Raw genomic sequence first — 15,693 nt, forward strand, 5'->3', positions numbered from 1 at the left:
TTTCAAAAGAAACTTTCTAAATGCTGAATAGCCACTGAGGATTAGTTTGGGATTTTGTATTATTAAAAGGATAGTTAACCCAAAAAACGGTCATTATTTACTCAGTCTAATGTTGTTCCAAATCCGTATGATCTGTTTTTTTCCCTCTGTAACACAAAAGGAGATGATAGGCACAATGATAGCCTCAGTCACTATTTACTTTCAATGCATTTTATTGCATTGTATTCTCCATACAATGAAAGTGAATGATGGCCGAAGTTACTTTATGCCTAATATGTGTTCCACGGTGGAATAAATGTCATACGGGTTTGGAAGAACATGAGGGTGAGTAAATAATGACAGAGTTTTTACTTTGAGGTGAACCATCCCTTTAATGTAGTTGGCAACTTTCTCTTTTCCCAACAGATTAGCCCTTTTCAAGCTTCCATGGTGTTGTTCATCGGTAAGGCTTGGGGTGCAGTCACTGACCCCATTGTTGGATTCTTCATTACTAAGAGCAAATGGACAAAGATTGGACGACTCATGCCATGGTGAGTGACGTATTCTCTTTTTCAGTCAAAATTCAGTCAGACTGAATTCCCTTCAGCTAGTGTATGGAAAAGTTTTGCTATCACTAAAGAAATGTCACTCAAATACACTTCCAGGTTTTGCTTTCTGTTGAAAAAGACAAGAATATTCATTTACTAATGCTCTTTTGCCACTAGTTTGTCCACAATAACACTCACACATAGTAATTACATCTAAGCAGGTTCACAAACTGGTCAATAAATGTTCCTACTGTTAAATGACTTCTAAAAGCTTGTAGCATTCCCATATGGGCTTCTCAAGGGATTTAAGTGAGGACTTGCCCAAGATTGAGTGTCTGACAGGAAGTCCTCATTGGACTAGATGTGACACCATAGTATCTGGCAGGAAGGGGATTTCTGAGCATCACTGCGGAACATCTCTGCCATGCCCATGCGGGCCTTCTGGTGTGTCTCAATGTTTATTATTCCAAAGCTCTGCCAACACAAAGACAACATTTAGATTTACAGATTCTACAACATTCCCTCTACAATGAGGAAATTCCACTATTTCACTCATCAGCATGTTATCCAGTTATTGTGCCAAAACCCTGCTGTAAAAACTGCTTACACCAGCCTAAAATAGTTAGCTGGCCTTTGCTGGTTTCTCTGCCTGACCAGCTGACAAGGATAACCAAAACCCTTCTAGAAAACATCATACCAGATAAGCCTGCCCAGTGGAGACCGGACGACTAACACCAGCATAACACATTAGGCTGGTTTAAGCGTTATCTTTTTTTCATTTCTTTTTTTTTTTATCAGGAAGGACTCTTGAAATTTCTTTTTGACATTTCTTTTGTTTACAGTTACGTAATTAGTGATATTTTTAGCACACTGTTTCCTTTTTGTTTGTTTGTCACTACCTTTGAAACCGCTGATTAATTTTCAGAAGCTCTGTCCAGTTCCTAAAACTTAGCAGTTGCTTAAATCTGAAATCTCTTTCATTGACGTAATTAAGAAATGATGTAATACCACCAAAACATATAAAGTCTGTTGCAAAAACGTTTTTGTGAGGATTATATGATGTAATATAATATAAGGTATTAAATATCTTAATTATATATTCATTTAGTTTTTTTATGATTAATTGTGTGTACATAATCCAAAAGTCTGGGACCGCATAAAATAAATTTTAAACATAAAAATAAACCAAAGGTTTTAGGATTTTTGAAACTAGTAATTCCACCGAAAAAATATAAAGTCTTTTTCAAAGTGATTGTGAGGAATATGATTTCTCGAGGAATAATTAAAAACTATTTCATTTAATATAATAATAACATAACGTAACAAAACATAACATCATTTTTATTATTACATGTTTGTGTCACGAACCCCGCTCCTCTGCCCCATCTCCGCGTCCACGAGCACGCACACATGCACTCCGCGAGCGTGCTAGTCCCGTCTAGTTTTGCCCCTGCTAGTCCCGTCTAGTTTTGCCCCTACTCGTCACCTCTTAGCTTGCCAACTCGTTCCCCTGTCTTCGTTCCCACTTGTTATTGTTATTCAGATTACCCCGGCTTTTGACCCTACGCTCTCTCGTTGACGACTCTACACTGGATTTGCCCTGTTTTGCACTGTTGACCGCTTTGTTCAATAAAGCAGTTCTCACCGACATTGTGTCTGTCTCTACTTGTGTGTGTGTGTGTGTGTGTGTGTGTGTCGGGTTACAGTTTGAATGATCTTTTTATTTAACATTTTTTGTGTAATTGTGTGTATGATGGAGTCCAAAAATGTTTGACGACATTGAAATTTGGAAGATTTGTTTTTTTTTCTTTTAAAATGCATTTTATATTTTCACTTTTTCACTCAAATTATTATATTGATAATATAAATAATCAGATAATTGAATATGTAATTTTTCTAGAAAACTCATAAACTGTTTTCTTTTTATTATTAATGTAATATAATGTTTTCTTTTCTATTCATTATTTTAATATATTTGTATTTTTGTTGTGTGAGCAATTATGAATTTACCGATAATCCGATAAAGTTGTATTACATTTAAAAGACAATGCATATGCAAATAGAAGCATTTTCACTATAGTGATCTAAGACCTTTGGACCCCACGGTATGTACGGTATATCTGTACATCAGTTCCCTAAAGTTACTTGACTAAGATAAAAACGTCAGGTCATCTAACCTCATTCTGCACCTTACAGACCTTTCGGCTCTTTTGATTCACATTAACCTCTCTGCCCCCTCCCTTACCTGCACTGTGCCTCCTTTGTGTGGCCAAACAATCAGTAGGCACACAGGGGTTGCTCCACACGGCAATTGTGGCATCTGGACTGTGCCAGAATTGGCCACTCTCTGGTCCTCCCTGTTCTCTGTGTCGGGTTGTTTGCATGCAGTTGTTTTTTCTCTGTGAAAGTAACCTGCAGTGGCAGAGAGGTCAGTGTGTCCAGTGTAAATCAGCTGAGGAAAGACCTGGCCAAACAATTGTAAACATTCTAGAGTTGACCTGTAATGTCATGTATTTGGGATGAAGGCCAAGAACCTGAATGCAGAATTTAACGGTGGCTTAACGTGGTACAAGCCTTGCTCCTGGCTTAAAGGTGAAGTGTGTGATTTTTTTTCAATGTTAAAATACTTTTTCCTATCCCATATTAAAGGGATAGTTCACAAAAAAAAAGAAAAAGAAAAGTCTTTCATCATTTACTCACTTTCATGTCATTTAAACTGCATGACTTTCTTCTGTAGAACTCAAAAGACAGAATGTTAGCCGTAGTCACCATTCTGTTTTATGATTTTTGTTTCCCATACAATGAAAGTGAATGATGACTGAGGCTGACATTCTGCCTAACATCTCTTTTTGTGTAAAGCAGTTATAAAAACTACATCACAGCACATCAACAGTTTTTTATGTATATGACATTATAAGGGGACTTCACGGTAATGCAAAAGTGTAAAATAACTCCTTTTAAAACCAGGCTCAATGGCCATGAGCTGATGGTTTATTTCAGCATAAATAACCCACTGTGGATTAAAAGAGGCATATTTCAGTTTCATGTGCTCATGCCTCCAGCTGCCTCTCCCATAATGGAATGAAAGCCTTGTATCAGTATGAATTATATATGGCCAACACATTCCCCCACATCCTGAAAAGAGTGAAATGCAGCAGTATTTCTCCCAGTTGAGATCTGCTTCATCAAGACAACCTTGCTGTATAAAGAATGTGGTTTGGTGGCCTTGCGATCCTGTGGTGGAGTTAATAATTCCTTCAGTCTATGGTTGCATCCTAAATCAAATCTAAAATAAATGTGCACTGTAGCTTTAAGAAGATCCTCAAGTTGCTCTTTTTAGGTTGTATTGATTAATACAGAAGCTGAAATGTGAGATAGAGTCACAGGATAGCTATAGCGAAGGCAATGTTCCGTCTGTTTGGTTCCACTGACCAGATGTCTTGCTTTCTGTCTTTCAAGCAACTTTGGCCAGAAATAATCCCCCCAAAATATAGCTTAGTCTATGATTTTTTAAATGTTTTGTACTGACTATCATATTCAAATGATCTATTTCACTCTTATTAGATGAATAGACAATGTTGCAATATCAAATAGTGAATGTTTATTAAATAAAAAGTTCTATAAAGCTGCATGAATCTACTAGTTTTAATGTATCTGGTTAATTAAAGGAATAGTTCACCTAAAAAGTCAAATTCTCACATCATTTTGTCACGCTCATGCCATTGCAGATGTGAATGATGTTCTTCTGCTAGAAAATAATTTTTAGAAGAATATCACAGCTCTACAGGTCCATACAATGGAAATGAATGGTGACCAAAACTTTGAACATCCAAAGAGCACATAAAAACAGCATAAATGTAATCCATATGACTCCAGTTTAATCAATGTCTTCAAAAGCAATCCAATCGATTTTGGATTAAACAGACCAAAGTGTAACTTTTTTTCACTATAAATTTTGACATCAGTTGTCTTCTTGCGGATCATGATTTCAAGCTTGATTGCTCTTCCTAGCACCATCTAGCGTTATGCACATGCATCAAGCCTTAGGAAGTGTAATCGAGCTTGAAATCATGATCATGTTCAATTTTGGTCTGTTCTCACTCAAAACCGATTGGATCACTTCTGAAAACATGGATTTAACCACTGGAGGTTTATGGATTATTGTCATGCTAACTTTATGTGCTTTTTGAAGCTTCAAAATTTTGGTCACCATTCATTTGCATTGTTTGGACCTACAGAGTTGTGAGATTTTTCTAAAAATCTTCATTTGTGTTCAGCAGAAATAAGAAAGCCAGGTTGAGCATGAGGTTGATGGCAAAACCTTTTTTATTTTTGGGTGAACTATCCCTTTAACGTCACAACTGTGTGCTATATACAATACTTGCCAGCATTTCCTTTACAAAAAGCATAAACAGTAAAGTGGTGGTGTCAGATGGTAATATCATGGTACTTTGAAATATTGGTAGTTAACATGAATGACCTTTTTTAATCAAGTTTTTAGATTCAAATGTAAATTAATCTACAAAGTTGAAATGTATATATTAGGACCTGTAACAGGTCTCTACTTTAATTCCTTTAAGTGTTTCACTGTTTTGATCACCTTTCCTTCACTTAAGAAAATTGTCTAATATATTCCAGATAGTCTCTCAATTAATATGCATTTGTTTAAGCTACATTCACAAGCATTATAAATGAATGAGTAAAATACTTTTTAAAATAGTACAGTATTAGATGGAGTTTCGCATTACAGGACATGTCAAATTGCCAAAAGTATTTCATGTGAACTACCCATTTACCATAGTACTGAATGATTTCCATGTTCATATATAATTTGTACTTAAAGGTGCTTCAATACTGTATATAATATTATAAACATGTTAGCTGTAATACTGTTAGTTTCAAATCACTTGATCTCTGGATATAGATGAGAATTACATCTGTTCTTTCATCCTGTAGGATGGTGGGCTGCACTCCATTTATAGTGGTCTCATATTTCTACTTATGGTTTGTTCCACCTTTTACCAACGGGAGGTTCATCTGGTATCTGGGGTTCTACTGTCTCTACCAAACGCTCATCACAGTACGTATCCAGCACACTTTATTTGCTTTGATGTTTTTAAAGTTCTAAATCCATGTAATGCTACATACTGGGTATCACATTACCCAGAAACCACATTTACAACTCCATACATCATGTAGTCGCTGATGCCTTTTAACGGATTTTTTAAAATATAATGCTGCCTGGATTTTTGCCTTTGCAATGTATTATGGTTTCACGATCCCCCACTGTACTTGAATGAATTAATCTCTTAAGTGAACTGCACCACAGTACATTTCTGAAACAGTGAGACAACTTTCACCTGTAATGCTTTCAAGCAAGTGTTATAAACGTTTATAGACTCAGATTAAAATTAAATCCTATTTATTTATATGAATATATATTTCTATATGCCACATGTTTCAATCCACCACAAACCCCCTTCGGTACTCCACAGCAACCCTGAGTTTTAAAGTAAACAGACGTAAAGGCGCCCGATGACTAAAGTTGCCGTGGTTATCTATAGCATGGAGTTTTCCATGATTTATTTGTGTTGCTGTCCTTTGTTACTATGGTTTGGCGCAGACCTCTCCATACTGTCCTCTGTTAAAAACCTGCCAACATGTGCTGGAGTGGAGAAGCCGCTCTGACCACAGCATCCTACACTGTAAAGAAAAGTCAGTCTAGTTACTTGATAAATACATGGTGGAACCTGGCAGAAACCACCAGAGAGGATAACTGCTGGTTTCCTCATTTAGCGCTCTCCATTGTCTTATTAGTACAAGGCTGAGAATCACCAGCTGCTTCTTGTATCAGAGAAAGTGTGTGTACTGATTGTAGCAGTGTACATGATTGTACGGTGATCCTGCCATGGAAGAAAAAAAAAAAGTAATTCTGACTTATAGCTTAGATAGTAATTATGACATATAAAGTCGCATTTATGAGAAATAAAGTCCCAATTGCAAGATACTGTATAAAATCGCAGTTATGAGAAATAAAGCCTCAGTTGAAAGAAGTCGTAATTATGAGAAATAAAGTGTGAATTCCAATTGCAAGATATAAACTCACAATTATTTTAAATAAAGTTGCAATTGCGAGAAATAAAAGTTGCAATTGTGAGATAAGTCACAATTTGGAGAAATAAAGTTTTAAATCTGAAATATAAAGTCACAATTACAAGAAAAAAAGTGTACATTTTGAGATATGTAGTCGCAATTATGAGATTTAGAGTTGCAATTACGAGAAATAAAGTGGAAATTGTATGAAATAAAGTCGCAGTTACGAGAAATAAGGCCTCAAATGAGAGAAGTCATTATTATGAGAAACAAAGTGGCAATTGTAACAATTAAAAGTTAAATTCTCTCAATTACGAGAAATAAACTTTACATTGTGAGAAATAGTCACAATTGTGAGATATAAAGGTGCAATTACGAGGAGTCACAATAGTGTGAAATATAGGGACCATTTACACGACAACTAAAATAAAAAATGAAAACGTTTTATGCGTTTTGGTTGTTCGTGTACACAACAACAGCATTTTGGGGCCTGAAAACAAAAACAAGTTTCAATGTGCAAGTTTTTGAAAACGATGCCGTTATCGTCTCTGTGTAAACATACAAAAACTTCTTCAAATCACCGCGCAAGGCATTCAAAACTACAATGGCGGACTACAGGACTGTATTTGTGCTTCTTAAGATTTTGAGTTTATTGACGCTTCTCCAGAAAAGTAGTTTTAGTAATAAAACAACCTCATCGTCCGTCCAGACAAAATTGCTCGATGCTTTCACCATCTTCATTGTTTGTATTCACCGCTCTGTGGAAGAATGCTTATGTCCGCAGGTGCGTAGTGTTTCTTTACAAAGTGACATCGCCAACTACTGGCCTGGAATGCATAATACAGCGTTTTTAGTCGTTTTCGTGGATCCGTGTGAACGTGGATCGTTTTGACAACGTTGTCATCTGTACCAGTGGTGGAGCTAGGGGGTGGCCAGTGGTGGCCATGGACCAAAGTCTGGCCACCCCATTGGCCACTCCACTTGCAATTGCTGTATTAGTCATTTTTTTGGTCATTTTTTTGGCACAATTTAGTTCTTTAGAGGTGAAATCATCTCTGTACAAATGTACAAACTTAAAATGTGCGCACACCAAGGTCTCCGCACCTCTCCGTCCCGGGTGTCATTGTATATCCACTCAACCCCACACACATTCCGACGATATAAAAATGCTGCCCGAACATTTCTGTGCCACCACAGACTGATCGCTTGCCCCTGCCTGGCCACCCCTTTGAAAAACTGGCTCCGCCCCTGGTTTGTACGCAAGACTTTTAAAATACGCAAAGGAAAAATGCTTCCATTTGTAATACATCGTTGTCATGTAAACGTACCCATAGTTGAAATTGTGAGATATTAAGTCGCAACGACAAGATATTAAGTGGCAGTTGTAAGATATAAAGTCACAATTGAGAGAAATAAAGTGGAAGTTTTGAGAAATAAATTCATCATTGTGAAATATAGTCACAAAAGAAATCTTTACAAGATATAAACTTGAAATTGTAAGATATAAACTACAAGAAATAAATTCACAATTAAGGCAAGGTTATAATAGTTAATTTAGTTTTTATTTCTATTTAGTTTGAACTTTTTTGCTCCAACTTAGTTTAGTTTTTGTTTTGTTTGTTAGTTATTTGTTAGTTTTAGTTTTTTAAATATTTGATAGTTTAGTTTTAGTTTTTCATTACATTTAGTTTTATTTAATTTTTTATATAAAGTGATACATATAGGATAGGAAAAACAGGCATTTGTGGAACGTGGGTCATATAGCTGGACGGCCAAATGTAAAGTTTGTAAATAATACTTAAAAAAAGAGTGTGTGTGTGTGTGTGTGTGTGTGTGTGTGTGTGTGGGCATGTTTATGTGTTTTACAAGGACTTTTTTTAGGTTCATAATACCCTTGTAATTTGGTAATTACAAGGGTATTATGCTATAAATGTATGAGGACATTTTTAGTGTCTCCATAATTCAAATCACTTAAAAAACATACCAAACTATGTTTTCTTGAAAAAGTTTTTTGTGAGGGTTAGGTTTATGAATAGACTCTATAGTTCATACAGTATAAAAATCATTATGTCTATGGAAAGTCCTCATAATGAAAGCTGCACCAACATGTGTGTGTGTGTGTGTGTGTGTGTGTGTGTGTGTGTGTGTGTGTGTGTGTGTGTGTGTGTGTGTGTGAGAGAGAGAGAGAGAGAGAGAGAGAGAGAGTGAGTCATAAACTACATTCCAATAAAGTTTCAAATGTCCCATAATTGTGAGATGTATTTTATGTTTAAAGGTGCACTCAGTAACTTTAGTCTTTGTGTCATCTTAGTCTTACACTGACACTTAGCGACTTGGATGCAGCATAATTTAAAATCAATAGTTATCAGTTTCAGATGCCATTGTAGAAGTGCAGTATTCACAGTCAGCCATGATTACTTTAATCAATGAGTGAAAGTGTCAAATAACAGGACGGTTACTGAGATTAAGTGAGTAGTATTCGGGAGGTCATGTGATTCTAATATGGCAGCCCCCATGTGCAGACCCTCTCCATGAAGAATAAAACAGCTTTTATAATGTTATTGATATGACTGGAGTCTTCATTTGAATGTGAGTGGGCATGATTTCCTACACATATTCCAAAATTAAAATTCTTGACTTTAGTAGATAAACTTTTTTAATGTGGAAAAAATTACTGAGTGCACCTTTAAATAAACAAACCCTCCTAGAGCTAACTCATAGAAACAAACTTCCTCGCAAACAGAAGTCCAACAGGGCCTCCTAAACAACATGCAGAACATTTAAGCAACAAAAGAACCACATGGGAAGCACTCTGTAGTTAGATTTATTTTGGTAACCATTTGGGCCCTTGGTTTGCCACACTGCTGACTTGGCTTTTGTGTAAATTATAAAAGTTAGCTGATGGTAAGTGTGTAATGGAATATGAAAGCAAGTTCATTAAAGGTTTGCTGTACTTTGATAATATTGATTTAGCACTGCAAATGTATTTTATTTATAAGTACAAAGAACATGTTGTGCTCTAAATGAATAGCATTGATTTGGAGCTTATTAGTTGTTTCCTTTGAGACATACAATGGGTGCTTGAAAAAATTAGTGGTTAGAAAAAACACTAATAGATGTGCATGTGCTAAATTTTGGATCAATTTCACTGCCTTTTTTAGATCCTACATTTATGAGATCTCACAGCAAACAACATCATTTCTTACACTGCGGGTTGAAGATAAACGCTTTTTTTTAATCTCCAAGGAACCATATATTCACCAGTGCCCTATCAATTACAATTCTGTCATCATTTACATATTATTTGTGATATGTGTTCTTTGTCTAACCTGTCTTATAGTGCTTCCATGTGCCTTACTCCGCCCTGACCATGTTCTTGAGCACCGACCAACAGGAAAGAGACTCTGCTACAGCTTACCGTAAGCGTACAGATTTGTATATCTTTTTAACCATGCTTGGATTACTCTAGTCGATCCATAACATCAATAGCTCCAATAGTGCTAAAATAAATGCTTATAATGCACTCGCCCAGAACTACATGTGTCTGAAAATGACTTGAAATGTATATAATGATGAAAGTTTTATGCATCTTCAGGTATGACAGTGGAAGTTCTTGGTACGTTGGTTGGTGCTGCCATTCAGGGTCAGATTGTAGCGAGCGCACACACTCTGAAACACTGTCCACATCGCAACCTGTCAGCTAGTCACTTGGGAAACAGCAGCGGTACTGAGATCATCAGGAGCCTGGCACGGTCACATGACTTCATGTCTCATGCTGTAGGTATCAATGTCATCTTTGGATTAAAATATACTACACTGCACGAGTGGGTGACAGCACTTAATGTAGTTCCTCTGGCTCTAAGTCTCTTTCAAGTTATGTTCTCTGAATAGCATTTATTATTAACAATCTATATATTTTCATTTAAACAGCCTAGCAACCACTAAGAAACCACCCAGAACACCCTATAACTACCCAGAACACACTTGAAACCACCTTACTCAGAATGCAGTAGAAGCCACCTATCTACAAACCACCCAGAACACTCTACCAACTACATAGCAATGACCAATAACACCCTAGAAAGCACACAGAACACCCTAGCAACCATCTAGCAATGAGCCATATCACCATAGAAACCACCCAGAACACCCTAGCAACCACCTAATGATGACCCAGGACACCATAGAAACCATCCAGAAGTTCAGAACACCCTAGCAACAACCTAGTAATGACCTAGAACACAATTTAAACCACCCAGAAAACTCTATCATCCACTTATCAATGACTCAGGACATCCTAGAAACCTGGAGAACACCCTAGCAACCCCATAGCAATGACTCAGAACACCCTAGAAACCACCTAGAACACCATAGTATCCACTATTCAGACAAATCCATTCAGAATAGCATATCAACCAAAAAGATGTGCTCTGGAAACAAACCAAAACACCCTAGCATTGTTGCATAAGTGTTGTTGTTATTATTATGAAGCATTACAACCTTTGTGTTTCTGCATGGACAGAGAACTGCTATTAAAGTTATAAAGTTTCTAATATTTTGAATTTAATTTTTCAAAAATAATATTTTAAATATTTTGTGATAATTTAACTTCTCGTCACAAACCATCTTCAAACTAATAAGGTGGGGATTTTAGAGTTAGACTTTTATAAAAACGATTGAAATTCACCAGAGACCTCGGAAGGATTAAATCAAATTCCTTGTTTATGGTGCTGTTAAACTCTTTTTTTGGGCCGACAGCCACTGAGCTCCACATAAGTCAAGTTTGCATTGTGAGCGAGTTGACAAGCCTGGTTTGTGTATGTGGCTGAGGCTTCCATAGTGAAAACCCAGCGTGGAGAACCATGAAGGACCACAGCTATTTGGAGCTGGACTGCAGTGTCTCTCTGGTTAAACCTCTCTATGGTGGCCCAGGCGGCCTGCAACACGCCACACTGTCACTGCGCATTCCTCTGTGGCCTGGCTGAAACTCAGTAGGGCTGTTTGGGTGCGCCAACCAACTCCTCTGAAACAGCCCTTTTGATCTTTTACAATAATGAAGTGCTCAGCCACAGTGTGTGGAAAAATAGCAAACAAACCTGTGGTTGTTTAGGGCAGAGCAGTTCCTGTTTGGAGGAAATAGATTGAAAAGTTCATCTTTTCTGGGGTTGCACCTAATTTGAGATGGGTACAATTTACAAAACCATACAGTGTAAAGCACGAGGCAGCAAATGCACACAAATAAATGTAATGAATCTAGATAGTCGACGGAAAACAGAAACCATGTCCTGAAATAATAGAGCAACCAAAATTAAGATTTATTGAAAAGACAGGATTAAACGTTTTGTCCATTAAATAAATAAATAAATATTACAAGACATTTACAGCTATATAATATAATATAAAATATTATAAAATAATATAATGTACTATAATATAATATATATATATAAAATCATATGTAAATGTAATATATTATTATTATGATAACACACACACATCCACGCATATATGGGGTGAAAATAATATATATATATATATATATATATATATATATATATTAGGGTTGTCAATCGATTACAATTTTTAATCAAATTAATTACATGGTGTCCCGATTAATGACATGCTTGCGTCGCGTCTCGGGTGTGTTGCGTCATTAAAATAAAATGTTTAGGTCACTGTGTTGAGTTAAATATAGTTTAATACTCAATCTTTAAACACATATTAAGATCACTTAAAAATCGCATTTGCGCTCCATCAAGTGTTTTGAACGCAAGAAGAAACTGTTTTCTTCACCGTATAAACTGTGCATTGCTCACACAGCTGAAATTTCAATTACTGCCCTCTGCAGTAAACAGGTGGTACCACAAGCTCTGCTGTAAACAGGTGATACTACAAGCTTGAATTTCTCAGTTAAGCATTGCGATTAAAGTGCGTAAATGTTTTTAACGCGTTAATATTTGTCAAATTAATCGTACGTTAGTAACACGTTAAATCGACAGCCCTAATATATATATATACATATTATAAACAGGGTTGGGGAGTAACAGAATACATGTAACGGGATTACGTATTTAAAAAACTAAATATATGTAACTGTATTCTACTACAGTTACAAATTAAATATTTGCAAATTATAATACAGTTAAATTCAAAAATTCTTTTGATTACTGAAGAGATCACTCCATTCAGATGGAAAACATTTATACATATATATGATGCAATCTAAAGTGCATTTGAACAGCGATGAAACACTTTCTTATGATGTGTTACATTCATACGAGCAGACAGAGAAGTAGCGTTTGAAGTAAGTTTGGAGCAGAAGAAATAGAAATAATCCTTTTGTAAATTGTCAGACTTACGCTAAGCTAAAATGCTATTTCTAGCCATTGTACATGCACATGTTACCAGACACGATCATATTTATTGATCAAGAAAATTCACGTTTGATCGTAATTTCTTTTTTCTAGTAAGACCTTTGATATTAGTGCAAAAATCTTTTCTTGATAATAATTTTTGTATTGTTTTCCTGTAAAAAATACCTAAACATCCTTGAAACAAGATCAGTTTGATTTATCTTGTTTTCGAAACAACACTGTAAGATATTTAGGTTTTTCAGAGAATGTATTTTTAACATGTGCATTTTGTCTTACTGTACTGGCAGTTTTTGAGTTTTTATAGTCAACAGTTGATAGAAGTAGTAATCCAAATTATTTAGAATACGTTACTGACCTTGAGTAATATAATGGAATATGTTACAAATTACATTTTACAGCATGTATTCAGTAATCTGTAGTGGAATACATTTCAAAAGTAACCCTCCCAACCTTGATTATACATATATTATGTTGGTGCAAGCTTATTATTCAGCGCAACATGAGATGCAGTAAGATTTTTTGTTCTCTCAATGACATTTAATTATTATCCCCAGTAACATTGCATTGTTTAGTCAATGTGAATTTGTTTGTTCACTAAATTCATGTTGAGAGAACTACTAATTTCTAGTTCAGCCATCTAACAATACCAATATGAGAACTTTCGTTTTGTCACTACTTAAATAACTTTTATATGACGTTACTTGCAAACTTTGCCTCTGAAGAGAGGATGTCTTGCAAGACATTTTTTTACTGTGTGTGTGTGTGTGTGTGTGTGGTTGTGTAATTATGAAAATAATAATTTTAAAATGAATGAATAGAAGTAGGGACTGTTCCATCAGCTCTCATGGTCTGTGTGTCTTTACAGAAGGAAGTTTACATGATAGCAGCTGGTGTAATCGGTGGGCTATTTCTGGTGTGTACAGTCGTCATGTTCCTGGGAGTCAAAGAGAGAGATGGTGAGGACATGGTTTACTGGCATGCACTCATGTTTCACTAAAATGCCATTACCTGTTTTGTAGTAATCCATAAGTTCTTGTTTTGCCAATGCATACGAATGGAAAATTTAAAGGGACAGTTCACCCCTAAAATTACAATGCTGTGATCATTTACTCACACTCGTGTCATTACTAGCCAACATGTCTTTCTTTCATTTGTGAAAAACTATCCCTTTAATTAAAAAAAAAATCACTTTACCATCTCAGAAAACATGTCTAATGGATTTTCTTGCATCTATTTTACGGCTTTAGATCCATATGCACCTAAAACAGAGAAGGCCACTCCGTTCCATAAGGGCTTTATTTTGGTCATGAAACACGGGTCGTATCTCACTCTAACAGCATCTTTTCTGTTCATATCTGTAGCCATCCAGGTAACATTTCCTTCTAGTAGTTTGTTTTAGATGTGTTCAGTGCTTACTTCAGTATTTAGTTGATTACTTGAGGATATGCATGAACTAAAAAGCACTTATGGAACTACCATATACTGTAAGTTATAGCAATACTATAATGTTATACTATATAGTTATACTATAATGTTAATAGCAATGACAAATAAATATTTTGATTGTATACTTCAATAACGTAACCAAATATTCAAGGTTTTTGGGGCCAAATGTAAAAGTTTAATAATTGGTAAATATCTATGTTAATCAACCGACAACCGCAATATTAGGGGGGATGTGTACCCCTCAATGTACACTGGTGGCCAAAAGTTTGGAATAATGTACAGATTTTGCTCTTATGGAAAGGAATTGGTACTTTTATTAACCAAAGTTGCATTCGACTGATCACAATGTATAGTCAAGACATTAATAACATGAAAAATTACAATTTGAATTTTTTTTCAGAACTTCTTAAACTACTTACACGAGTTCTCATCAAAAAATCCTCCATGTGCAGCAATGACAGCTTTGCAGATCCATGACATTCTAGCTGTCAGTTTGTCCAGATACATTTCACCCCACGCTGCCTGAAGTACTTGCCATAGATGTGTCTTGTCGGCAATTCTCACGCACCTTACAGTCTAGCTGATCCCACAAAAGCTCAATGGGGTTAAGATCCATAACACTCTTTTCCAATTATCTGTTGTCCAATGTCTGTGTTTATTTGCCCACTCTAACATTTTCTTTTGTTTTTCTGTTCAAAAGTGTCTTTTTCTTTGCAATTCTTCCCATAAGGCCTGCACCCCTGAGTCTTCTCTTTACTGTTGTACATTAAACTGGTGTTGAGTGGGTAGAATTCAATGAAGCTGTCAGCGGAGGACATGTGAGGCGTCTATTTCTCAAACTAGAGACTCTGATGTACTTATCCTCTTGTTTAGTTGTACATCTGGCCTTCCACATCTCTTTCTGTCCTTGTTAGAGCCAGTTGTGCTTTGTCTTTGAAAACTGTAGTTACACCTTTGTATGAAATCTTCAGTTTTTTGGCTATTTCAAGCATTTTTAGCCTTCATTCTTCAAAACAATGATTGACTGATGAGTTTTTAGAGAAAGCGGTTTCTTTTTTGCCATTTTTGAACTAACATTGACCTTAAGACATGTCAGTCTATTCCATACTCTGGCTACTCAAAAACAAACACTAAGACAAAGTTAAGCTTCATTTAACAAACCAAATAGCTTTCAGCTGTTTGATATAATGGCAAGTGATGTTCTAACACCAAATTAGCAATTTAGCAATCAAGGATAAGGTGTTGGAGTGATG

General features: G+C 35.9%; 1 protein-coding gene across 1 annotated transcript in view; it reads left to right on the plus strand.

The window, feature by feature from the left end:
• The window catches only part of LOC127624218 (sphingosine-1-phosphate transporter MFSD2B-like), a 34,631-nt gene that overhangs the window by 10,237 nt on the left and 8,701 nt on the right, over positions 1–15,693 (plus strand). Inside the window, exons 4-9 of the mRNA XM_052098940.1 lie at positions 406–530; positions 5,484–5,607; positions 9,961–10,039; positions 10,216–10,397; positions 13,860–13,950; positions 14,242–14,363. Coding sequence (XP_051954900.1) covers positions 406–530; positions 5,484–5,607; positions 9,961–10,039; positions 10,216–10,397; positions 13,860–13,950; positions 14,242–14,363 — 723 coding nt within the window. The remainder of the gene's footprint in view (positions 1–405; positions 531–5,483; positions 5,608–9,960; positions 10,040–10,215; positions 10,398–13,859; positions 13,951–14,241; positions 14,364–15,693) is intronic.

Source organism: Xyrauchen texanus, chromosome 30 (assembly GCF_025860055.1).
Source record: "Xyrauchen texanus isolate HMW12.3.18 chromosome 30, RBS_HiC_50CHRs, whole genome shotgun sequence".
NCBI lineage: Eukaryota > Metazoa > Chordata > Actinopteri > Cypriniformes > Catostomidae > Xyrauchen > Xyrauchen texanus.